Source organism: Orussus abietinus, unplaced genomic scaffold, assembly GCF_000612105.2.
Source record: "Orussus abietinus isolate OABI.00-Male unplaced genomic scaffold, Oabi_2.0 scaffold287, whole genome shotgun sequence".
NCBI classification, from domain to species: Eukaryota; Metazoa; Arthropoda; class Insecta; order Hymenoptera; family Orussidae; genus Orussus; species Orussus abietinus.
The window spans coordinates 1-24,453 of NW_019394434.1; the positions used below are offsets into that span (position 1 = coordinate 1).

The 24,453-nt window shown below is 35.6% G+C and overlaps 4 protein-coding genes across 4 annotated transcripts; 2 read left to right on the plus strand and 2 right to left on the minus strand.

Moving 5' to 3' along the window:
- The first annotated feature begins 677 nt into the window (after window positions 1–677).
- Window positions 678–2,170, plus strand: LOC105702939 (elongin-B). The gene is made up of 3 exons (XM_012430912.1): window positions 678–813; window positions 916–1,009; window positions 1,123–2,170. Exons 1-3 carry the CDS (start codon window positions 811–813, stop codon window positions 1,377–1,379), a joined length of 354 nt encoding a protein of 117 aa, XP_012286335.1. The 5' UTR covers window positions 678–810; the 3' UTR covers window positions 1,380–2,170.
- A 701-nt stretch (window positions 2,171–2,871) lies between these two features.
- On the minus strand, window positions 2,872–4,092 carry LOC105702938 (esterase CG5412). Its single transcript, XM_012430911.2, has 5 exons — window positions 3,935–4,092; window positions 3,620–3,782; window positions 3,331–3,525; window positions 3,119–3,259; window positions 2,872–3,027 (listed from the first exon to the last, which is right to left on the minus strand). The coding sequence occupies exons 1-5, from the start codon at window positions 3,959–3,961 to the stop codon at window positions 2,888–2,890; spliced, it is 666 nt and encodes a 221-aa protein (XP_012286334.1). The 5' UTR covers window positions 3,962–4,092; the 3' UTR covers window positions 2,872–2,887.
- A 145-nt stretch (window positions 4,093–4,237) lies between these two features.
- Window positions 4,238–6,385, minus strand: LOC105702937 (cysteine and histidine-rich domain-containing protein). The gene is made up of 4 exons (XM_012430909.2): window positions 6,142–6,385; window positions 5,191–5,753; window positions 4,852–5,040; window positions 4,238–4,763 (listed from the first exon to the last, which is right to left on the minus strand). The coding sequence occupies exons 1-4, from the start codon at window positions 6,218–6,220 to the stop codon at window positions 4,569–4,571; spliced, it is 1,026 nt and encodes a 341-aa protein (XP_012286332.1). The 5' UTR covers window positions 6,221–6,385; the 3' UTR covers window positions 4,238–4,568.
- Window positions 6,386–10,681: 4,296 nt separating this feature from the next.
- On the plus strand, window positions 10,682–12,506 carry LOC105702926. The gene is made up of 5 exons (XM_012430887.1): window positions 10,682–11,258; window positions 11,604–11,911; window positions 11,993–12,067; window positions 12,290–12,385; window positions 12,450–12,506. The coding sequence occupies exons 1-5, from the start codon at window positions 10,682–10,684 to the stop codon at window positions 12,504–12,506; spliced, it is 1,113 nt and encodes a 370-aa protein (XP_012286310.1).
- Window positions 12,507–24,453: the final 11,947 nt, after the last annotated feature.

Consider the following 24,453-nt stretch of genomic DNA (forward strand, 5'->3'; position numbering starts at 1 on the left):
AGGTTGTTCCGTTCAAATTAATCTCTCGAGCTAGTGGCTGCGATTTTTTTTCGGAGGAGGTACAGGGTTTTGGAGTTTTTGTGAGGAGGTCATCACTTTTTCAGCCGGTTCTCGGGCTGCCCAGAGTTGTAACAGGTGACAAGTGCGTTAGTTGTTCACATCCTCCACCAACGGGAGCACAGGACGCTATCGCGCGAACCTGCCCGTGAACAATTTCCCAACTCATCTCTGTTACGGGTTTGTTGGCGCGATTATGACTTGTGCTGCCCTCTGTGTTGAATTTGGACGGTCTGCACATTACTCAGGGAGTGTAATCTGATATGACATGCCCGCAACAAATTTTGTATTATTTGTTCTTCTTTATTAATATTTTTAAATTGCCTATCCATCACTGTTAATCATGCATAAGTATGTAATACATTCAGCTGGACATCAAATCAACATTTAATTCTTTTTGTATTTATATTTCCTCAATCATGGTCCTGCACAAAAATAATCTAAACTTCAATAAGAATTCGTTTAGATTTCCATTTAAATGTTTATTAAAGTGTTCTACGATCCTAGTCTGTTTAACAAATGATTTTTTCCTGCTCACTTTTGGTAACACACATGTAGTTTCTGAATTAGATTGCAGATGGCGCTATTTCATTGAACCGTAAAAGATTGTGACAGTGTCTCTTCGCTTCTTTTTCTGATTTTAACCTGTCATTCATAACCTGTGGGCATTGAGATAAACACAATAGTGTAAAGTGCCTACTTCTGGTGTTATTTGTTAGTTCTTTTATTCCTAACTAGTCATAATTAAAAATAATGGTGAGAGGTTGTTTTCGTAATATCACAATGTTACAATTTGCAATGAATGAGAAGGATAAGTCTATAACTTTTTTAACCTAACATTTAACTTGCTCATTGTAGGACGTATTTCTGATGATCAGGCGGAAGAAAATGACTATATTTACCGACGCGAAAGAAAACGCCTCGGTTCTTGAACTTAAAAAGATGATTCAAGGTGAGCTTTTGTAGTGAATGTGGAGCAGAGTTTGTAGGACAAGTATACTGTTAAGAATCAATAAATCAGTAAGTGTTTAGATTTACATGTTACAAAAACAATCTTTCTTTCAGGTATATTAAAAATACCACCTGCCAATCAACAGCTACATAATAAGGATAACTATATAATGTCTGACTCGAGATTTTTGTCTGATTATGGAATTTCGTCTGCAAGCGCGAAAGCACAATGCCCTGCTTTAATAGGTTTAGCTATCCGTCAAGCGAATGGTGAATTTGAGACTCTTGAAATGACTCCCTTCTCCATACCCCCTGATCTCCCAGATGTCATGAAATCTCAGGAAACCAATGGTCAGGAGCAGAGTCCTTGAAGAATTGCCCATTATCATAAATTCTACAATAATGCAGGCACATGAAATGCATTAGTTAATCATTGGAATGTCCATGAATCATGGAAGAATCGAGGAAGTGTGAGCATTAGATTGATAAAAATTAACACAATTGTTTGGAAACATATTTCCCTTTGTGAGTTCGCGATAACTTAATAGCCATTATTATGTGATCGTTACATTTAAAACTCATTTTTACTACTTGGAAAATATGTCTTGTAATCGAAAGAACTTCTAAAATGGAACGTTCTTACCACGAAATGTTTGTTTTGTGCTTATGTAAAGGAAATATTTGAATATAGCTGAATATAATCTTTTTTCAAAGCAAAATAAATACCTCATCTACATGTTCTGTAGCAATAATTTATATAAGCTTGGTTGTAATATGAAATATTTGTTTTCATTTTGTAAACGCATCCTTGAAAATTTTAGTAGAGATTTGCAATTGCAATTGCGATCCAAGGTATACTGGGTGGTGTGAAAAGTATCTCAGTAATCCTCTAAAAGGGAAAATATCTAAAATATAAGCGAATTAATGTAAATAATTGTATTAATACAATAATACAGGTAATGTTATCGCTTTTGAAAGGTGATTATCCATAGTTACTAAGCATTTCTATCCAATCAGTGTGCTGTAAATATTCATAATGAAATACTTAAATTTGTTTAAATTAATACAATAAGTAGGTGTGCTGTTTTTACCATTTATTGTTTGTACTCCTGAAACTACTATGTTAACATTCTAAATACAACAATGCTTCTGTCTTTTGTTATGTTTATACTGTTTTTTAGTAACAATATTACCATATATGTCCTTTTAAATATAAAACTGCATTTTTATTATGGGAATAACTGTTTTAGGTATACAAAGCAGTGGCATTACTAAATTTAATTATAATTAAATAATCACACAACTATTTTTTTTCATAAATACATATTCAAGATTTGGAGAGCTTACACAGTATACAACGGATTACCCAGTTAACTACGAAATTTAATGAAGTACCATTTTGATTTGACATGTATACTCATCAAACGTAGTTAACTGATTAAATGAAACATTTTCATCCAATGAAACTGGTGCTGAAATAAAGTAATTATTTGGCATTTTAATATAGATATGTGTAAAAAATTTAAAAATCACGGATAATTTGTTAGTTTCTACATTCAGAATGGGCATGTCATGTAAAACTGAAATGAGTTTCTATAAAACATTTGGTTGCCCATTTAATATTACACAGTACAGTATTAAATATTACACATTGTTTAATATTAAATGTGTACATACTACAATTTTGTATGCCATATAAGATGACAAAAATCGATATAAACATTGTATACAACAGACAGATGTATTTTGTGTATTAAGGGATGCATAGTTAGGTGTCATGTGTCCTTGCAAGAGATATAGTTGCAATATAGTAATGTGAAAGGAGATAGTAGTTATATTTTACTATTTCTGTTCAACGTAACATTGCAATGATAACAATTTATTTCATTTCTGCATATTGAGCTAACATTTCAACTATAAAATCGTGATAAATGCCTTTTTTCCCTGGTACATAATGTCCTCCTTCGTGTATCACTGTTTTCTTGTTGATAAATAATTTACTCAGTTCCTCTGCCATTTCTGTAAAAATTTTAATTTAAGATCTTCAGTATATAAATATTTTATATAACAAAAATATAGGGAAGTTTTTGCTTGTTTTAAAAATGTTTACCGGGTGGAATAACTTTATCTGTGGATCCATAGATGTATAACGTAGGTAAATTAATTTCCTCATTATAAAGAGGTGCATGTGGTGCACAACGTGATTTGAAACCGGAAATTATAATAGCAAAGTCGAATGCAATTGAAGTCACTGCAAAACATTAATATATTGGTAACAATTATCAATAAAGCAGATTCTATAAATGATCTATTGATAGTTACGTTTCTTCTGTTGCATAGCACAGAGAATAGATAAGAATGCTCCTCCTTGTGAGAAACCAAGAACACCATCAAAGGGCCCAGAATCCTTAAATGTTTTTTCTATTAAGCTCAGGCTTTCATCAAAACCTATTGAATCGTCACTGTAATTGACTGCTTTAAATGTTCGTTCGTTATTATCAAACCACCAACCATAACCTATATGTAAAATTTATACAAACATAAATTGATTAGTTTCACAAATTTGTCTAGTACTTATCAACGTAAAGCCATGTTAAATAATGTGCATTACACTTTGCTTCTCCATTATCTTCGTCATTAACAGGAACTGTTAATACTTCATGGGGTGCTTGGATAAATACAAATTCCAATTGCTTCTTATATGATTTTCTCAGTGATCCCAATTTTGCTTTGAATGTAATATCTGACTGACGATATCCATGTAAAGCTAAAATCTGTGGAAAAACCGGTTTATTTCAACTACATTGTAACTTTGATGTCTAACCGTTTATATGATATCCTAATGTGCCATACTTTGGTGAAATAACAACTTCCTTATAAGCTATTTAATTTTGTTATTCATTATCTCAGTGGAGTTACTTCTCACCCGCAGTTTCCTTTTTACTGATGTCATCTTTATTTTGAGTAAACCACAGAAACAAGCTATCAAGTTTGGAAGTGGTTTTATCACAATTGAGGTTATGTTGTGATTTAATTACACGTGTGAAAATCAATATCTGAATCAATCATAATTCTCTTTTCATAAAATGTTTTTTTTAAGGTATTAGATATAATAAATAAAGTAATAAATCTTGTACGGTTTAACAAGTTACTGATGTACAGTTTTCTCTCCTCGTAAGGGTAAATACTTATATTACCGATTTCTGTAGTTAAGGTAAAGAGAACTGAATTCGGTGTCGATATATATTTTAATTCTTACACAATAATTGTGCATATCATTATTAGAATAAAAAATATTTTACAATTTTGTATCATTAATGATGTACACACAAGTCATTGATTTTATATTTTAATCATTCACATTGTATACGGTTGAAAACAATTATGAAATGGCAAACACAAGAATACTTGATAGTAAAACAAGTGTTAATTACAGTAATAATCATAAAGTCACCAGGGGAAAAACATTTTGATGCTAATTTTTAACTATTCACAAATTAAACTCTCAATTTATTTTTTCCACTCACAATGCAATGTCCAGCATATAAATTATGGACTGCTTAAATATCATCTAAGTCCACAGCTTCCACTTTTGCACTAATAGAATCGTCATCCTTAGTAGTGTTTGAGTCAGCAGTTACAGTACTGGGTCGTGGAAAATCTAGTTTGGACCAAGAACCAGGTTCGGCTTTCTTCAATTTGATCTCTACTTTAGTAGGTAGCATTGATACACTGCTCTCTGCAACATTTACTATCTAAAATAGAATTTGTTCAATAAAATAATTACATGTAGATACATAAATGAAACGATCAAAAGAATTACAATGAACAAGATAAACTTACTCCTCTTAATTCTAGATCATTGACATATCTAGAATTTTCCTCTAAAAAGAACAAGTCTATAGATAGTCGTATAGGATTCAGTTTAATAGAAGATTGACTGGGTTGATACTTTTTTGCATAAATTGAAACGACTACAAAAGATCCAGTCTGATGCCAATCTAATCTACATTGAATGGTCTTCTTGGATATCTGAAACAGTGATACAAGTTTGTGAATTTATCACTATTTAAAAAAAAAAATAGAATGAATATACTTTTCCACTGAACTATTTAATTAAAATAAGCATGTGCCATGCTGATCACACAGTCCATGTTACTGAATGTAATTTTTTATATTTACCTTGTTAATCCAAACATGTTTTCCTGAACTACAACCTGTCTGTTCTAAGAATACAGAAAAATCAGTTGTTTTCTTTTGGCAACAAGACCAATATTTAAGACCTTCATGAAAAATTGGAACACCAGGATGATGTTTGCAATCCTCTTCGTCGGAAGTTGATCCTTGATATGTAGCTTTACAAGAATTATTTTTACAACTTTCTCCGATAGATACTTTGGTGTCAGTATTTACTTCCACTGGCTGGGAAGTAAGACCTTCGATTTGTTGTAACAAAGATGAAGACACTGTGGGAGTGAGAGTCACCTGAGGAGAGTCGAAAGGAGGTCTCTCCAATGCTGCTCTTTCTTTAAGGGGTTGCACATTTACTGTTACTACTTTGTCAGCCTCCGATTTATCTATTACACGTTTTTCTGGTTCCGGCGGTTTAATATTGGAATGCGGTCCTTTTGTACAACCCTTTATATTTAAAAATTCAGTAAAGTCTGTACATTTTTTGTTACAACACGACCATCCTTTATAGGCATCATGAAAGACAGGTTCTCCAGGATGATAGATGCAGTCACCTAAAATATATTTAAATCTTAAATTAGTGTTTCATTTATATTCATGTTTCATGCCCCATAAAAATGAAGCACTAGATTATAGTTTAAGAACGGTCAAAGTTTAAGCAATATTAAAATTATATTAATACGTGAAGCATTACAATTACATATTTAGTTAGTTTCATCCCTTGGAGCATTATTTCCTAGATTAACAGATTATTATAAATATTAATGATAAAAAGCATTTAATGTGACCTTTCAAAAACTGATTGGTAGCTCACAAAAAGTCTACCAACTCTACGAAGAATTTTTGTATTTAAACACAAGTAGATACCACGGATTATGCAGGGTAAATAATAAAGTAAATAAAATAACTGGTTTAAAAAAGTATTAAATAACTTGATCATACCGTCATTGTTCTTGTCAGGATTGAATTGCTTTCCACAGCCGCGATTGTAACAGTGGCATGCAGTCTCTCCACTGGACATTGTCCTGTTAGTTAAATAATATCACTTGTAACGAATATGTACAGAATCCTCCTTATGGAACTCGATGTGCAAAGCTTTAATATAAAACCTGGTAGGTAATCTAGCAGAACTTGTCGGATTATTTTCGAAAATTCTAGCAGGGTCCTTTTAGAAGTCGCATGGACGTAGACCACCTGCGCGCGCAGAAAGGAATCGCAATCCGCTAGAGCGGCAATTTCAAATGCATCAGTGACCGCAGTTCTTTTTAATGATAGGGAAGAAAGTGCAACTTAAGCGCCCCCGAGTGATAAGAAATTGCAATAATGAGTTTAGAATCGTGAATCGATGGCGAAGACGAGAATTGTGCGAGGAAATCTCTGGGAAACGCAAAGAGAGCAAATGCGTTCGGGGACAGACTATAATTTAAAAAGATATACTTCTCGAACTATTATTATACATTTTCCTACCGAAACCATCGAATTATTCCGTCCGTAACTTTACTTCAACTAACCCCTACATAATTACACAATTATATAAAGGGGACGTTGCTTTGATGTATCTCATTGTTGGTATCAGGTATCACATAGAGTAGTTGGACGAGAAATGTGTATCTTTAAAATAAACTCTCCTTTTCCAAAGTACTGTCCTTGTGTATCTGGGATACTTTACCAAGATTAATAGAGTGAGCTACTTTAAAGAAAAAGTATGCTAGCGTACTTTTCTATTAACTCTGCTAATTGTAAACGGGGTTTTAGCCGGCAGCAAAATATGGAACGAGTTGAAACTATAGTTTATCGAATGGAATTACAATTTCGTCCCTGGACGATCATACCGTCATATCACGCTTTGAATTGTCACAAGAAGGTTTCATTATACGTGTATCCAGGTTTTGTTAGTGAATTAATAATCTACGTTTCACCCTTCTGCGATTGATATACATGTAATTAGGATAATTACTGGTTACTCCTCCGTGTTTATAAATTGTACCGATTAATCAGCAATCTTTTTACTTGTCACGCACGTGGAATACATTTCGAAAGGCTTTCGTATTTTCTGTAAAGTCCTGTAACGCGTACATATCTGGGAAGCTCTGTGATAGTCTGAGTTGCCATGCTGTAAAGATAAGAATTTTTTAGACAAATTGGAATAGGTTTCTGCGAGATCAGCGGATAGGATCTGCCCTGCTCGACTTTTAGGGGTGGTCACCCTCGAAAGCGATCAGGGTCATTGCGGACCATTTACTGATGTCCTGGGCGAACATCTGGGTCATTCTCATGACACGAAGGGGGTTGGACATTCGGCATACCGAGCGAGTCGTTCTGGCCGAGTTCGTCAAGTGGATCAAGACAGGACATCTAAGAACCAGTGTATCAAAACTCATTGAAATATTTTCAAAAAAGTAGAAGAGCAAATCCTGCGCAGGGCAAAAGTCCTACACCAACGATTGAAAAAAAAAAATTATTATTTCTTATTGGCGAAAAGTTGAATTTTGCAGTTAGGAGATACTTTTAAAAGGTTCTCTTACTACCGCTTTAAAGGTATAAACGCGCGGTCACGGCTTTACATTAAGGGTGTCCAGTACTCCAACGACCCTAGTAGCATAGAATAATTTCTAAATATTTCTTTGTAATCTTTGCTAAATATCTCGAGCGACAGATTTTTTTAAATTTCTTGTAGATTTCATTCGAAGATATCTGAAATATTTGTTGAAAATCTCAATGACATATTTAGTTTCAATAATTTATAAACATATATAGAAATTATATTTTTTAAATTTTTGAACATGTAATAAAAATACATTTTTTACTTATCTATTATCTATTATCGGACACTTAATTTGGTATAAAAAAACACGAGAAATTTTTCTGATACTTTCTTTCCGCTATTTCATTACGGGAGCAAAACGTGAGATTTTGATTTTAAATATTTTTAAGACGTTTATAATGTATTCGAAAGATAATATTTAAAACAATAGTTGTATTAAAATGAAGCGAAATGTTTTGTATATCTGGTAGAAAAATATTATGAGAACACATGGAGCTAATATTATATAAATATTATAGAGATAATATTCTAAAGTAAACGTTTGGTAAATATTTCAAATGTTTGCTAAATATTTACAAAATGTAGGATATTCGTTAAATATATAGAAAATATAGGACAAATATTTTGTGCTACTAGGGGATGTTCAGTGCCTTTGCGCGGGCAAAGATTCTGAACGTATTTCTGAGCCGATCGGATCGAACAAGTGTTCGTTTTAATGATAAATAATAGGCGCGTGTTAATATGGGAACGATTTTCGATAAGTAATCATTTTCGTTAAATAAATGCAACAATGTCATTTGTAAGCACTTTCAGTGGGAAAGATTTGCTTTGTTTCCCATATAAACATGCATTGACATTTCAACTCTAAAACTATTCCTTGTTGAATTCAATCGGCTGAGAAATATATATGGGAGGTATTTTCGATCAAGCAATTCCTTCTGAATTAAATATAATTACAAATTAGATTGTTGATCTTTTTATTACGGAGATGACCACTTATGGAAAATCCCTCTTATCTAAACACGCGCCTATTCTTTCTTTAAAATGAGCACTTGATCATCTCGATCAATTCGGAAATATTTTTACAATTATTGCTGACGATATTTGCAATTATTGCGACGCAATGCACATCGCTGAAGAAGTCCTTAATGTAAAGCCGCGATTGTGTTTTTATATCCGGAGGTAGTAATTTGGAAAATCTTTTAATAGTTTCTTCTAACCATTGGATTAAACATTTCACCGATAAAAAAAAATGTACGTCCTGAATATTTTGGAATAAGACTCGTTATTCAACGTAATATACAAGAGGATAATGTATTGCAGCTTCTGTGGTGAGAAACAAAGTACTGAAATGTGAGGATATGTATGTACTTGGTTCCATTAAAATAACGTTAGCGTCATCGATGTCCTCATAGGTGTGATCTCAAAAAAGTGTTCGCCATATTAATGCAGTTTCCCCTTTGAAAGTTAATAATTTTTCCGAAGGTATTATTTTGTAGATTCGAAGCTAACAAGGTTAACAATGGTCCATGTTTCCTGCGCTAAATTGGCTCATTTTCTCTCTTCTCGTAACGAGAAACTGGATGTTTAGACCGCTGAAATTATTTAAAATGTTTTATTTGCAGTAGGACTTCATGATATACTTTTAAAATTCAATATTGTCTATCATTTGTTATTCATTTACAGTCGAACCTCCACAAATATTCCCGTACGTGGTATCAGAAGGTGACTCTATGACGCACCTGATACAGAGGACATTTTATTTCTTTAATGTAAAACATACTGTATTAGTGCTGCGTGAATACATGTCTCATGTATCGGGCGGGTGTCCACTCGAGTTTGCGCCGATTAATCCTGATAAGTCTAGCTTTACGGGTAGTTAAACCACAGTTTTTTGTCGGTTTTATGACATTCGGCGACGACAGTCAGCTTAGCAGACCTAAATCAGATTTTCCCTGACCTATCTGTATTATTAATAGCTTCGGTAATAAAGCTTTGAATGTCGGATAGTTAAAAGTAGCACACGTTGTGAGTAGAAACAATAATAAGTTTTTTTCTGTTAATTTCAATAAATGTGTTTTCAGTGTCAGACTATAAAAAAAAATTAGTGGTACCTATTCGATAATTGCTGAGCTCTTGGACGTCGAGGGGAAATGAATGTCTTAAATATGAACATTTCTGGTGTTCACCGAATGCCCGAGTGAAATACTCTGCAGATCGCAGAACGAGAAAGAGTAAGTCAATTCGCTAAAGTAGTTGTGATAACGTTAATTGCGAAATACACGAGAGGGAACAGGTCAGAGAGAAATAGCAAGGGGATTGCACGGCGTTTCTTTGCAAGCGGCGAAATAAAAAAGTGCCGCCGGTTGTAGAAATGTGTACTGGGTTAAATTCGACTCTCGATTCGGTTTTATAAAACGTGTTTATTTTCTGGCATAGCAAAGAATATCGGGAAAAACACGATTGTAAGTTAGCTGTTATCGTTATCATGTTATGATTGCACCGCATTATTTCATTTTACTCGAAAACTCCATGCCGCTTGTAACTAAATTTAACTGTTCCGATCGAATCGATTTACCGCAAATACGGTAAGATAGATGAACAAAATAAAGAAACATTGCATTGATAAAATAATTTTATATGTCTTTCAGCACAGAGGCTGATGTATGTTTCGAGGAGACTTTATCGAGATGTATAGGGTAAAATCTCGAGTAAATGTTTGAAAAAATTGACAGAATCTACAGAGCTGAGTGGATCCTTTTGTGTGGATCTTCTAAGTCTGAAGCCACTTGGATCTCTTCGTTGGGGAGATCGATACGAGATTTTTGTTTCCTGAGACTGAAACTTATGTTCCCAAAACATCGCAAGGTGGTAGATATCCCGATTGCAATGATTTCTTACGGGAAGGATAAAAAATCTCGATCGCGGGGTCAAGCGATGCCATTGATACATGATTTGAAGCCGTTTCTATACGTGGCTCGTTTAGTTGGCTTGGCGCCGTACTCCATTCGAGACACGCAACTATCATTATCCATTGGTGGTTTATTCTGCTCGCTCTTATGTCTTACATTTTGCGGGAATTGCTTTTACACACGTACCGTCGCTACATTACAGTTAAAACTGGAGTGGAAATTAAAAATACTTACGGTTTTAAGAACTATTTTATCAGCATTGGCTATTTCCGCAGATGTGGTACTCTGCGTTTTGTGGACTCAGAAGATGCAGATCTGTATAGATTATATTTTAAAATACGACTTCGCCATCAAATGCAAACTGGAAGATTCGAAAGGAAGTGCTTTCGTTATTCGCAGTTACATAGTCATCGTTGTTTTATTCGTCTTCTTCATTAGTATGGGATGGATTACCGCGATTTATGAGCGCGTTGATTCCGTTGTTACTGGCGTCATGTACGCGTTGCTTTACATAATACTGTCCCTTAGCGTGTTTAAGTTCGTCGCCATTGTTTGCACCCTTTTATCGAGATTCCAGCGCCTTAATCGATTAATTCTATCAGGTGGGTACATAGATTACTCTAACAATAAATTAAAAGTAGAACAACATACTCGCTCCTTTGGATATTGCCATTTTAAGTTTCTCTTCTTTATTAGGGTCTATATTTCATTTCCTTATGTTTCAATTTAACATTATTTATTAATTGACAGTTTCATTGCCATTTTTCGAAAGCATGCTTTTTGCATATTTAATTGTTTCAATATTTACTGATTATAACTTTTGCATGAGAAATTCTTCAATGTTATTTTTACCTTATAGCTTGTATGACATAGGTACAAGTCATAATAAAAATGTTCTATTTGCGGGTGTTTTCTTGACTTTTATTGCTTTTTGAAATTGTTTACAGATGGCACGACTTTAACGTCACTTGTTGCCGAAGTAGGAGGTGATCGAAAACGACTTAGATTACGAGATGTTTGGTGGCTCCATGGATGTCTTGTAGCAGCTGCCGAGGAACTTAATTCTCTTTATTCGGTACAATTGTTTCTGTGGTTTTGTACGTTAACATTCAATATCACAACGAGGATTTATGTGTTTTTTGAGGATGAATCGTCATTCAATTTTAAAAAATTTCTCCGTGATGGAGGAATAGGATTATACTTCATCATGATGTTAACTATCTTGACCGCGATATGTCATAGAACCTCTACCGAGGTAAATCGTCAAATATTTATTTGAAGTTACCAAACGCTGTTAGTTACATTTGTATTACATTAAATGAGTTTTCAATTTTAGGCTAACAAAGTAGGAACGGTGGTTTTCTCTCCAGGTTCAAAAATATTCTCGAGTCGTTCTGCACGTGAAAAGGAAGTTAGTAACTATTCTTTCCTTCATCTCAGTGTTTATCACAAAGATATTTTTTACTATATTAATAATAGAATAAGCACAACCTGTTATCCGCAGGAAATTTTGTTTTTGTCTTTTTTTTTGGTATACATGATGTCGCGACTACATACCGCACATACAACACATATACCGTGCTTCATATTCTGTACGTATATATTTGGCAGTAATGTGAATAATTTATCGTAGGACAGTTTTCCTATGGCCCAATACTTTTTACTTCATCAATTTCACTTTTCGGCTGGAAGCGGTTTTTTCCGTATCAATTTACAACTTTTACTAACAGTAAGTTAAACATTTTTAGTAACTATCTGAAATCTATGAAAGACAATCAATTTTCCTGTTGCAGATTGCTGGGGCTATGACCACTTATTTAGTCATTCTCATAGCCCCAGGAGTATGTTAATTGCTTCGACAATTGTTATTAATATTTACTTCAAACTAAAAGTTGATGAGGTGTGTTAAAACCTATGAAATGTACTCAAGTGAAAATATGGATAAAATCAAGATAAGCTGGACTGTGTCAAATCGAAGAGATGACATACAAAAACGTAATGTGAATATGTCGACATTTTTCGCTCAAGGGACGGTGCAATGGAGTTGAATGTAAATTGCAATTTGGGTATAATTGACGATCAATTAAGGGCCCAATTAACGTATATCAACATGTATTCTCTGATAAACATGTAATCACACATTCTCCGAGGTGGACGTAGCTCTCGAGATGCCTCGTAATTCAATCATCAATCAAAGACATTTAAGGAAAGTAAGACTGAACCGTGTAAACGTAGCACTTGGTATTAAAAAATGTTATTTTAAAAACTATCACGATATTGTAAATTGTTCGGAGTTTTTTTGTAATGTCTTTGTTATTGTTTACAGTATACATGTAGAAAAGACGAAAATTAAAACAATATTGGTGATACATCGTATTTAGATCTATAAAATTAATATGGAAATTAGAAAATAAAAACAATTTCTCTAGAATTCGTATTGTTTTTAATTTATACATTTGAAGTAATGGTAAAGCACATATAAAATAAGGAACGCAAATATCCTCACTTTTCATTGTTCATATAATATTGAAATATGTTGAACGTTGAAATGATTGAAATGCTTTTTATTACATGAATCTCAAAGAGTTGAATATTCGAGTTTTACGTTTTCAACAGTGTTCGGTGTGCTCGAAGAGGGTGGTACGAAAAATTGAGGACGAAAATGAAAATCAGCGGGGAAATGGGCTTTGAAGAGAAAAAGATGCGGTGAAAGTCGAGACGAGATGAAGAATGATTGTAAATAAAAAGAAATATTCGGAAACATTTATAAAGATGACAGAAGACGAGGTAAAAGCAGGTGGGAATGTAATGTTGGTACAGATAAGGAAAGAAAAGGAAAAGCACGAAATAGTGGGATACGACGACCGATAAGGCAGGAGAGACATAGATTAGAAGAGAAGACGGCAGAGGGAGATATAGATAGTGAAAGCAATTAGATTGAAAAGGAGAGAGGGGTAGGTTGGTCGATAAAGTAGAAACGGAGTTGGTTACGAGAGAAGGCAGCAGAGGGCAACGTCTGTGGTAAAAACAAAAATCAGGAAACTCGGTAGAGTTTTACGCCAAATATACACACTTGGATACGTATATTGAACTAAACGGAAATGATAACAGAGGGGCGCAAGAGAAAGAGATATACAACCGCGCGTGTAGAGAAAAGAAAGATAAAATGAGAATTCATATAACCAGGTGTTTGGGTAATATACTATGGACAGGGAGGAGTCTCTTGGACCCGAATATAAAAATGATAAATAAGAATATAAATCGACACAGAAGACAAAGTAGTGGTAGGGCGAGATTTAAGACGGGAGATAAAAAAGCGACGAATTGGGAAAGGGGTGGGGCTGAAAGAAATATTACTGAACATATAGATAATGATATAATGAATATGTGGAAAGAGTTGAGGAGGGGGATGAAAAAAGGGAAGGAAGAGCGCTACCAACTCGATGGTGGTTATTTTTATTAACAGGATTTCCTACATTCAATTAACATGATTTTTGATTTGGTGTGTATAAATACAGACTGTGCGTTATATGTTATAAAGTTATATGTTATAACGTAATATATGTTATAAAGAGAGAGGGGTAGGAGTATGCAGGGTCTCGAGGGATATGTACTCTTGTGGCTGAAATTTGGATGCAGAGCAAGCGATTTTAAGTGTTTCTCGCGGACCAAAGGGTTCTAGTTGAGTTAAGTTTAAAAGAGTCCCTAATTAATCGCAAGGATTTTCAAGAAAAAAGATTAACTTGGGGTCCTGTAGAATAGCATGCTTGAGGGTGAAACCGAGAACTCACATTAGCTGGTTCTTTTCTAGGGATGCTTGGCGAAATTGATACGCCCCCCCAAGGTGCAAACTTGGTAATTGTACGAATGCCGGCGTCTCCCTTCTGGGGCAGTTCCTTTCCGGCCATGTAGCGAGACTTATGCTTTGGCTTCTTAGTTTGCGACACTTCGTCTCCCAGATCCATAAGAACGAGACAAACCGAAAACAACAACTGCAGAAAGGAGTAATACACATATTGCGTATAACGAGCTTTATCTAAAGTAGTAACTTAACATTTTCAGGGTATCCTAAAATGGAGACTGGTCCGGAGATTGGTCCGACTTATGGACGATTTACCCCCTAGTACCCACAATTGTTTAAATTATATCATTTTCTCTGATGCTGTGAGTATGCATTTTTACGTTTGCACAATTATCAATTACAGTGGCGTCAACTGATGACCTGCAGAATTTATCAGTTTTAAACCACGTTATGCCCACTATCAGCGCGATGATTAGGCCAAGGTTTGAAGGTGAGGGCAAATCTCAACAACGACGTCAATGGCAATATCAGTAATAATTGCAATTATAGCGACAGCAGTAATGGCATCTAATCATTATCGTTTAGATGGAGACCACCATGTAACTTTCAGGTGAAGCAGCGATCATTTCTTGCATATGACCGGTACATATATTATGCCGGTGGGTTTGGCGTTAACCCTGACAGTGACAACAAGATCGAAAGCAAACATGGGCTGTGGACGCGTATATAGATATTGGTAATTCTTTTTTTAAACAGGATTCTTACTCGCACCTTCGGCTTCGGTTTCCCAGTGGAATCCCTTTAAAGGAGCGTGTTCTTGCATATTACCGATATGTATATTGTGCCGGTGGGTTTAACGATAATTCTGACAGTGATAATAAAAGCGAAAGCAAACATGGCCTGTGGAAGTGTATATAGATATTGGTCTTTCTTTTTTATACGGGATTCTTACTCCCCCGTACCTTCGGCTTCGGTTTCCCAGTGGAATCCCTTTAGAGGAGCGTGTTCGGAATTCCAAGCTTCCTATTTGCGATATGCCCCCAAAATGGCTCGAACGTTCATCTGGGGCGTTAGTGGGTGATTTTCAACGGCTTGGATTGCTATCGATCCGGGAGGAGCAGGAGGAGAACGAGGAGGTGGTGGAGCACGAGAAGAAATTAGTGCAGAAAAAGGATTGGACAGGAGAAGATCCGATGTCGAAGGAGAGGTAAAGATGGTGGGGAGGTAGGGACTTTGTCGAAAGGAAGAGAGGGGACAATGAAAGGACATACGTGAAACTGAGTAATGATCCAGGGGAGCCAAGGGGATGTCCTGTTAAAGACATGCTGTGTATTCTGGCAATTCTAAGCTCCCCCGAGCTTGCCATCTAGCAATCTTCTTATGGCAACGCAGATCCTTGCCGTGTGCTCCAGGCAATAAATGGTTTCTTTGTGTGTTCTCACTTCCCAAACATCTAAGAAAGATATGAAGCTATTGGAGTCCCACGGATGATTAGATGATGTGGCTTGTCTAGAAGGCAACGAGTTAGCTCAATTATCTGACTTGCAATCGAATAAACTGTCCACTATTGTTCTCCACCTGTACAGTAAAAGTAGACGTTTACACGCTTGAATATTAATACACTGGCTCGCAATAGTACATTTGATACTCTGTGATAAAATAGTGATTTTGACATAGAAAATTGTAGGTTTAAAGAACTTACCTCTTTTTGGTCCTTTGTAAGTAGATCGAATTGTTATGAAGTTGTTATGGAAGACCGTGCTTTTAAAAGTGGCCATTTAAAGAGACATGCCTACAGCATATGAGCTTTATGCTTGATAAGCCACATTTATCGATCTGTTGGAAGCTGTAGGCGTGTTTGAATCCGATGGACCGTGAAAGCAGTTTAACAGGCTTTATTGATAGACACTGTATAACATACAAGCTGTTATCACTGGGCGAAAGAGTAAAAAACCGAGACTTCCGGGTAGTATGCAAAGGGCATTTTCTTGATTTCTGGTAATCTTTTGAATTCGTGTATATAATCCTTTTCCCCATCGGTCTTGGTGTGAGATAATATTCGTTCACATACAAAAAATGCATTTAAACAAAGTACTTGATACTTCCTTTCTGTTGTCACGTATATGTGAATTAGAGGATTTAACGTAATCGGCTGCAATCACATTTACGTGATATCAACGAAAGCAAAAAAAAAATTTATTGGGCGTAATTTTGTATGAAAAGTGTGCCACCGTTAATTGTTAATGTAGATAACGAAGTAGTTGTAGCAGTAAATTGTGGACCTATTTCCTATACTCGATTTATTATGTTATCTACCGAGAGAGTGAGTTTATTCGATTTCAACGATGTTTCAAACGTGATCAGTCAATTCTGAATAAGATACGTTTTTAGAGATGCATTTAATGGGAAAGCACAACACGAAATACTAGAAGGGAAACCCACGTTTTTAATTGAAAGGGAACATGGTACAATTTAATTAGGTATTTAAAAAGACTAGGTGTGGTTGTTGCGAACATGTTTGAGTATTGACGTCGTTCAGAAATAGTACCTTGATATATTTCCTTTCGAATCTGGAACGAACGTTTTTGTTCATCCTAAGCCTCTCGTTTGGCTCCCATTTCGTTGATGCTGGATATACGTGTAGGCTGGCTGTTTTTCCCCGTTTTTTTTTCCCGTTCCCGAAGGACTCAGCCGTTTCAGGAATTATTTCTCTTCCTACTTGGCTGCATGAATTTCGAGAGGTACACGAGTATTATTATACTAATAGCACATTTTACGTTTTTACATTGATATCTTTACAAAATTATTTAAAAATCGGGATGCACTCAAACATATTGTACGTATTTTTTAATAGATTTAATAACCGTGTGCAATAAACTTCGTGCTATAATTTGAGACAATCTTCAAATACTTGGAAACTACTGATATTCTGCCTGAAATTGAGAAAAATCTAAAATTCATATTTAGAAATTATCGGCAAAAGTTTGTTTGACGGTAAAATAACTCGAGTTCAACTGAAGAAACGGAGAAACTCTTTTAAAGAAAATGGGAATCGGCAAAGTAAATCTTATTCTTTCTTTCAACTTGCATTTTCATTGAATTGACTCATACCTAATACCTTCTCCGTCTTATGCCGCAAATCAGAATTGATCTCGCTCACTGACCTATTTCGAGTATTGTACAAATAAATTAAACTTAATTTTAATCAGACATGTTTATGCTTGGGAAGTCAAATATCCTGTTCTACAGAATTCAGTATTGCGTGGGTGCTGAATCCTCATCACATATGTACAATAATAATTAAGCAAGCGAAGGAAAATGATGCCGTCATTGTTTAACAAGGAGTGATTAATATTTACAGATATTTTTATACCAGTGGGAATATTTAGCTCATTCTGGTCGCAGAAACGGGTTCGAAATGAAACGTTCATTTAAGCGAAGAAGTTTAATTAAATGGATCACTAAAACGTCAAATTTAACAAAAGATACTCTTAAAAATTCGACGAACTGCAGAAGTTGCAAATGCTTTTATATTTTTACTTGCCACCATGCTGAAATCGAAAGATCAAGTTTAAGACATTACAATCAGGTAGATGTATAATATATGAGTCGATATCGTATGGATGGAATAATTTGTAAAAATTTATTTATAGGGTTACATACGTTACATACATTTAAAGCGAACTAGTTTCCGTAATCCATGATCGACATTGCTATTGCGCGATGATATCTAAAAACTATCAAAACTGACCTAATAGGCAAGATGACAAGGTATAATTGAGTGATAAAACCAGAACTGGCCTCATTGCAAGTTAAGATTAATCGCGATTGGTCTTATCGTTCGAGGAGGTCAGTACTCCTGTGCCCGTTTCCTTGCAATAAGTATTTGGACTAATTATATCTTTTCCTGTTTTTTGTAAGCACAGATTTTGAAGAATTTTAAGTGCCGAATATATTCAGAAGATATTATAATGGGGGGGAGGATCACTTTTTGGGTTTAACGAGAAGCTTTGAATTGTGGAAAGTGAAGACAGAATGGATAAAGCAATCGCAAATTGACCTCGTTGAACAAGTCCGCCAATATAATTAGGATGAAATTTCACTTAGGTAAATTCGTTCGATCGCTCAGTGCCATCCGATACATTAGGACAGTTCAAGTTTCAAGAGCTTTCAATGTAAAATATGAACGAACATTACGCATTTCGCGCGGTATTACGCCTTCAAAAAATGTGCAACAACCATTTTAATGCTTACTAGCTGATTGGATGTCTAGAATGTTAATTATTATATAAGATATAATTTACATGACTTTTTAAATAGTTTGAAAATTATACTCAGTGAGCACGATCAGAAATTTTTAATGCTTTCACCGTTTTCTATAAATAACGCGTATTTTAAGGTAATATGGGAAATTTACAAACGTAATTAAATGATATTATATTTTCGGAAGATTGTAAGTTACGCAGTATATTCCTACGAAGTTAAGCATCATTTACAACTGTCGCTATTAACAATGTTGACAGTCTCGAAGGAGTGCCGAGTATATTAATGATAAAAGAGGAACATCAAGAAATTCGAGATCAAAGGACTCTTTCCCTGCGTAACTGCATTCCGTGGAGGACGCTCGCCTTATTCAATAAATATAAAATGATCGCTTTTGCATGCTAACAACTGGTTTTATCAGCTCTCGAGAATTTCCGTAAACATACTTTTCCGAGCTCATGAATTGATTAAATGTAAATGCCGCTGAAATGACTCACTTTAGGAGTCCTTATTAAAAATGGATAAATACTGAGCGATGCTTAAAATGTTATTTAAATGACATTTTAAATATGTTCACGTAATCCACTTACCAGTTCCTACGCGTACTGAATTACAAGGTCTCTGCAAAAGCGCTCGTTTGCAAAATTAAATTTTCTGCAGCAGTAACTTCAGTATTCAAAATTAGTACATGTATGTGGTTAAAACTATGTATGTTAACTCATTTTAAATGTTCTTTGATATACACGATGTACGCGTAGATACGTGTAATGTGTTATATTGTTACATAAATGTTATATCATGCGAAACATATAAAACTGATAGACATCTTATTTTGTCAGACTTACAAGAGCTGTATTACTATGTTTATTGAATGCACATTTCACAATTTTTTCATTGCAAATATTAGACAGCAATTTGATAACTCAATGACAAGTTCTACGCTTTTTAATTTGCTGACACCATTTTTGAAATTGAGGAGAGAGATCCTGTACTTGGCAATGTTTTTTTACACGTAGGTTGTATCCACTCTACAGCAATCGAACCGTTTACTCGATTGACTTCAAAGGAGAGAATACTACAATAGGCTCAACTTTGATCCACCAAGCCTTTGGAACCAATCCCTTCAGTCATTTCAAAATGGCCATAACAATTTTTATCTTCTCTCTTGCATCTACGTAAAATTTAACAGTAACGCAGTTTCACTTTTAAAGCTAACTGGTGTACTTGTTTTGTCGTTTTATCGTGGTCGACAGAGTTTGTAAATGTGCAAATGAATATTACAATAGGCTCAACTTTGATCCACCAAGCCTTTGGAACCGATCCCTTTAGTCATTTCAAAATGGCCATAACAATTTTTATCTTCTCTCTTGCATCTACGTAAAATTTAACAGTAACGCAGTTTCATTTTTAAAGTTAACTGGTGTACTTGTTTTGTCGTTTTATCGTGGTCGGCAGAGTTTGCAAATGTGCTTCGATGAATATTAAATTTCGAATAAGTTGTTCTTATTGGAGGACCTCCTATGCGGTTTGAATTGTGAGGGTAGCATTTGCATGAAGAGTGTTGTAACGAATTGCAAATATAAAATAGGGAGTAAGAAATAATTTCAAATACTGAATAGGCAGATATATGTCACAGGTGCATTCAATTAGTAAATTATTCGAATATTTACGTTATGAAGGCTGGCCGACATCTATTTACGCATGCGTGGTATTGCCTGCTTTCTTTTCTTGCATGTGATAACGCCGATCTAAGACGTCATCAGAGCTCGTGTATTACCGCAAAACGTTTCTCCCATTAATCTTCAAACGTTCAGCCGAAACGTATATCAGATACGTGAGAATATGCGGGGACGAGCCGTGGTTCGTTTCCTTGATCCAAGCTTATCCCCAAAAGCAAAATTTTATCCACTGAAGCTTATCCTCGAAACGAGAACAATTTTTCCTCCAATTTCTGTACAGTGATTTATCTTAACGTCAGTCTTACGAACATCATTCGTTAAAGACAACATTTGATATATCGAAGTGTACCCACTGACGATGAGAAATTTTTCCTCCAATTTTCCTATACGATTTCATCTTTATATTTGCTTCATGAATTTCATTCACTAAAGGCAAAATTGTATACACTAAAGCGTAACCACTGATGGTGAACAATTCTTTCCAAATGATTGTACTGTCTTTATCTTCAGAATTTTGCCTATGAATGTTCATCCCTCTCTTGTCCGATGAGCATACCAAATAAAAAGGGATAGAATTTTAAAGTTTTGGGTGAATTGGATAAAGGTTAGAGTGGGTTTTAATTGACACGTGCTTCAAAAGTTTCAGCAAACAGTCGATAAAAACCTCGGACAGTAAAAAACTCGTGCGATAAATCGCCAACGGTGAAATTCTTTACGGCAAAATCTCGTATTTCAGCAGGGTGTCTACTGGAATTTTTGTATCGGTATCAATAAGCAAACTGCTCCAATGGCTTGCCTAAATCCAAAATAATCCCTGTCAGAATGTTATTTGCTACTTTAATTAAAAGCGAACTGCACTTCTCTTTTCTTGACAAAGAAAAGCACTGGAATAGTTACATGAGCTTTTGTTAACGTCGGTTCTGGCCTGTCCACACGTAATAGTGGATCCTCACTCAAGAGGATCAAATGACTCATAGTTGTCAAAGAGCACGGCGAATGGGTTGATGACCAACTTCTTTCATTTTCATTGTTCAAAGGTCACTTTAATTAATTTACCCGTGGTTCAAAAGTTTCAGCAAACAGTCGATAAAAACCTTGGACAGTAAAAAACTCGCGCGATAAATCGCCATCGGTGAAATTCTTTACGGCAAAATCTCGTATTTCAGCAGGGTGTTTGCTGGAAATTTTGTATTATTATCAATATGCAAACTGTTACAATGGTTTGCCTGAATCCAAAGCAATCCATGTCACAATGTTATTTGCTATTTTAATTAAAAGTGAACTGCCCTTGTCTTTTCTTGACAAAGAAAGGCACTGGAATAGTTAGATGAGCTTTTGATAACGTTGGTTCTGGTCTGTCCGTACGTAATAGTGGATACTCACTCAAGAGGATCAAATGACTCACAGTTGTCAAAGAGCACGGCGAATGGCTTGATGAATAACTCCTTTCATTTTCATTGTTCAAAGGTCACTTTAATTAGTTACATAAAATTATTAAAAAGTTATATTAATTTAACTAAATGTATGTTGCGGCACGTATGCAGAAATATGTAGCTTTTCACTGTACTTCAATACATATTATACGTATAAAATTAACTGTACCGCGGGGCATAGCAATTCACGCACAGCATACTCCTGCGGCTAAAAAAGTTGCATGATTACAGAGGAAAATTGATTTTTTACTTTTATTTATCCACGGATATTCGCAGTATTTGAAATGTCTAACGTTTTAAATCTCTCACGATGAATTCCGATATTTCCACGGAACTAAATCTACATCGGTGCTTACATAAATGGACAACATTCAGTTATTACCGAAAAATGTGCAACATTTACAAACAAGGGTCAGTATTTTCATTTAAGTATTCCTAGACATTGTCAGTATTCAGTATACTAATTTCAAACATCTTGTAGTAACATAGCAGAATAAGGTACAGAGCACTTTGTATGTACAAATGTGAAGTATTTCCCTGTATCTCTATCCACCTATTTGCCCAGGAAATTGTCTACTTTCGGTGCGTAAAGATTGACGTGTAATAACGATCCTTCTGAAAATATCCAGCAATTTGTGATTGAAAGTCAGGTTCTACCTCAGATATCTACCTTATAAACCTCTGGACATCTTAAATATTTGAAGTGCTACAATTATTTCAAACATCTCGTAGCATGGCCTGGCTATATTCGCGGAGGTTCTTGTTGTTGGAAATTCTGCAATAAAACTCGAGGCTCGTCAGTTTGGAGAAATTTAAGGAAGCTCGTCACGCAACAGGTATTACGGGGTGGTCTCGTGCAAAAGTCAATTCAATTATAGAAGGTAATTCGGCGATTATCGCACGCCGAGCCTTGTCTGCGCATGTACAACAGTCCCTACTTACTCGAGGGCGCCAAACGGTTGTGCGCAGTAGGTCCTTGAGAGGCCTCGCAGAATCACGCCGAGCATCGTCTCGCTTTTTCTTTTCCTCCAACTTTTCCGACGCGGGTCCTTAGCTTTCATCTGGAACCGTGTACCTGTAGTGTCTCGAATTTGCGAGTGCTAGTCGAAATAAAAAGTCGACGGGTAGAACAATCGGCCTAATAAATTTCATTTCCATTCAAGGATGCTCGTTCTTGAGGTAGATCACTTTGCACCAGATGAGCGCCTCGAGGTGTGGCATTAAAGCAGCTCATTATTGAACACGTGTTGTGGTCATGTGGTGCAGTGAACGACTCGTTCAATTAGTGGCAAGTTCGGAATTTAGAGAAAACAGTAGAAGAAGGAAGAAGACGCTCTGCAGAGTGGCTAGGATGTGAGGAACTTGGTTTACTGATACAAGGTAACGATGCTCTGATTTCTCTCATTTCCTAGGTTTTTATTTGTGGCGATTTCTGGGTACTTAGAGATATTCTTTCACGGAGGGAGCCGAATGATCGTCTGTTTCATGTAAACTTTAAATTGAGCTTTTGGCAAGTTTTGCGTGTTTCATATCGTGGTATTTCGAGAGAATCGCGGAAAAGGAAAAGTTCCGCCGCGAAAAGTTCCAGGTATTCCACGACGCTGGAGATCAGTTTCGGACTTGTGACTGCAAGTTAGTTGGTTTCTCTATCTTCGTATATTGTAGGTCTTGATTCAGAGGTATCTGTGAAATTTTGATGTGAAATTAATGGCATTTGAGAGTAGACGGTGGCTCAGATTTTCCAAAATTGAGTACGAGAGAATATGAAGTCCACATCAATATTCTCAAGTAGAAAGAATAAGGTGAAGGATCTTGATTTTATATTTCTCGGTTTATCGTTTTTGATGTCTTTCCGTATATTGTTGTGTAGTGGGGGTCTTATTTCATTCAGTGGCAACTTTGGTGAAGAGGTTAAGAAGGTGGAAGGTCAAACGACATCCGGGTTGTAGTAATTATTACTGGATGGACGGTTTCTTAGTTCGGTTGCTTTCTTTAGTCAGTTTCTTATTTCATTACCCAAGTTCCATGTCTAAGATTTTCATGAAATTGCAAAGTTTAATCAACATTAGACGGTAGTTCGACGACTCGGATTTAGCAGGAAATATGAAATGAATTACGATCTGCCGCAATTACCGCATGAACTGCGGTACTTAGTAGGGTCGTCCAGGAAGAGGGAAGGAAGAACGAGGGAAAGCATTTTCGTGGCTCATTTTTATTATTCCCGAGGCATATTGCTCCTGGCGTCTTACTAGGCCTCGCGATAAGGATCTTCGTTATCTGGCGGCAAGGTTATTGAAGCGGTCAAGAAGTTGCAAGGGAAGCCGAGGGTTGCGGTGCATTACCACTGCCCCTTAGGGTGGTTTTCCTCCGCACTTTAAAATAAATCTTAAGGTAGATAGACAAATATTTCGTTTATTTGTTTTATATTCATTTCGTCATAATAATTCATTTCGTCAATTCTCCGATACAGGATAAAAGTTTTTCCTCAAAATTGACTTCGGGGTCTAGGTGATGATCATTAGCACTGGCCAGTTTCGTGGAAGAAATAGGTGCTTCTGTAACGGAAGCAGAACTTTACTAGATTGTGTTCTCTAACTTTCGTTACTAGATTATCTAGGAA

Coding starts and splice junctions, on each gene's coding strand:
- LOC105702939 (XM_012430912.1), top strand. Junction 1,010..1,122: donor ACTTAAAAAGATGATTCAAG/GTGAGCTTTTGT, acceptor TCTTTCTTTCAG/GTATATTAAAAATACCACCT.
- LOC105702938 (XM_012430911.2), bottom strand. CDS start 3,961: ATGACATCAGTAAAAAGGAAACTGCGG. Junction 3,783..3,934: donor CAGTAAAAAGGAAACTGCGG/GTGAGAAGTAAC, acceptor GTTTTTCCACAG/ATTTTAGCTTTACATGGATA. Junction 3,028..3,118: donor AGATAAAGTTATTCCACCCG/GTAAACATTTTT, acceptor AAATTTTTACAG/AAATGGCAGAGGAACTGAGT.
- LOC105702937 (XM_012430909.2), bottom strand. CDS start 6,220: ATGTCCAGTGGAGAGACTGCATGCCACTGTTACAATCGCGGCTGTGGA. Junction 5,754..6,141: donor TCCTGACAAGAACAATGACG/GTATGATCAAGT, acceptor AATATATTTTAG/GTGACTGCATCTATCATCCT. Junction 4,764..4,851: donor ATGATCTAGAATTAAGAGGA/GTAAGTTTATCT, acceptor ATTCTATTTTAG/ATAGTAAATGTTGCAGAGAG.
- LOC105702926 (XM_012430887.1), top strand. CDS start 10,682: ATGCCATTGATACATGATTTGAAGCCGTTTCTATACGTGGCTCGTTTA. Junction 11,912..11,992: donor GTCATAGAACCTCTACCGAG/GTAAATCGTCAA, acceptor TTTCAATTTTAG/GCTAACAAAGTAGGAACGGT. Junction 12,068..12,289: donor GTTCTGCACGTGAAAAGGAA/GTTAGTAACTAT, acceptor AATTTATCGTAG/GACAGTTTTCCTATGGCCCA.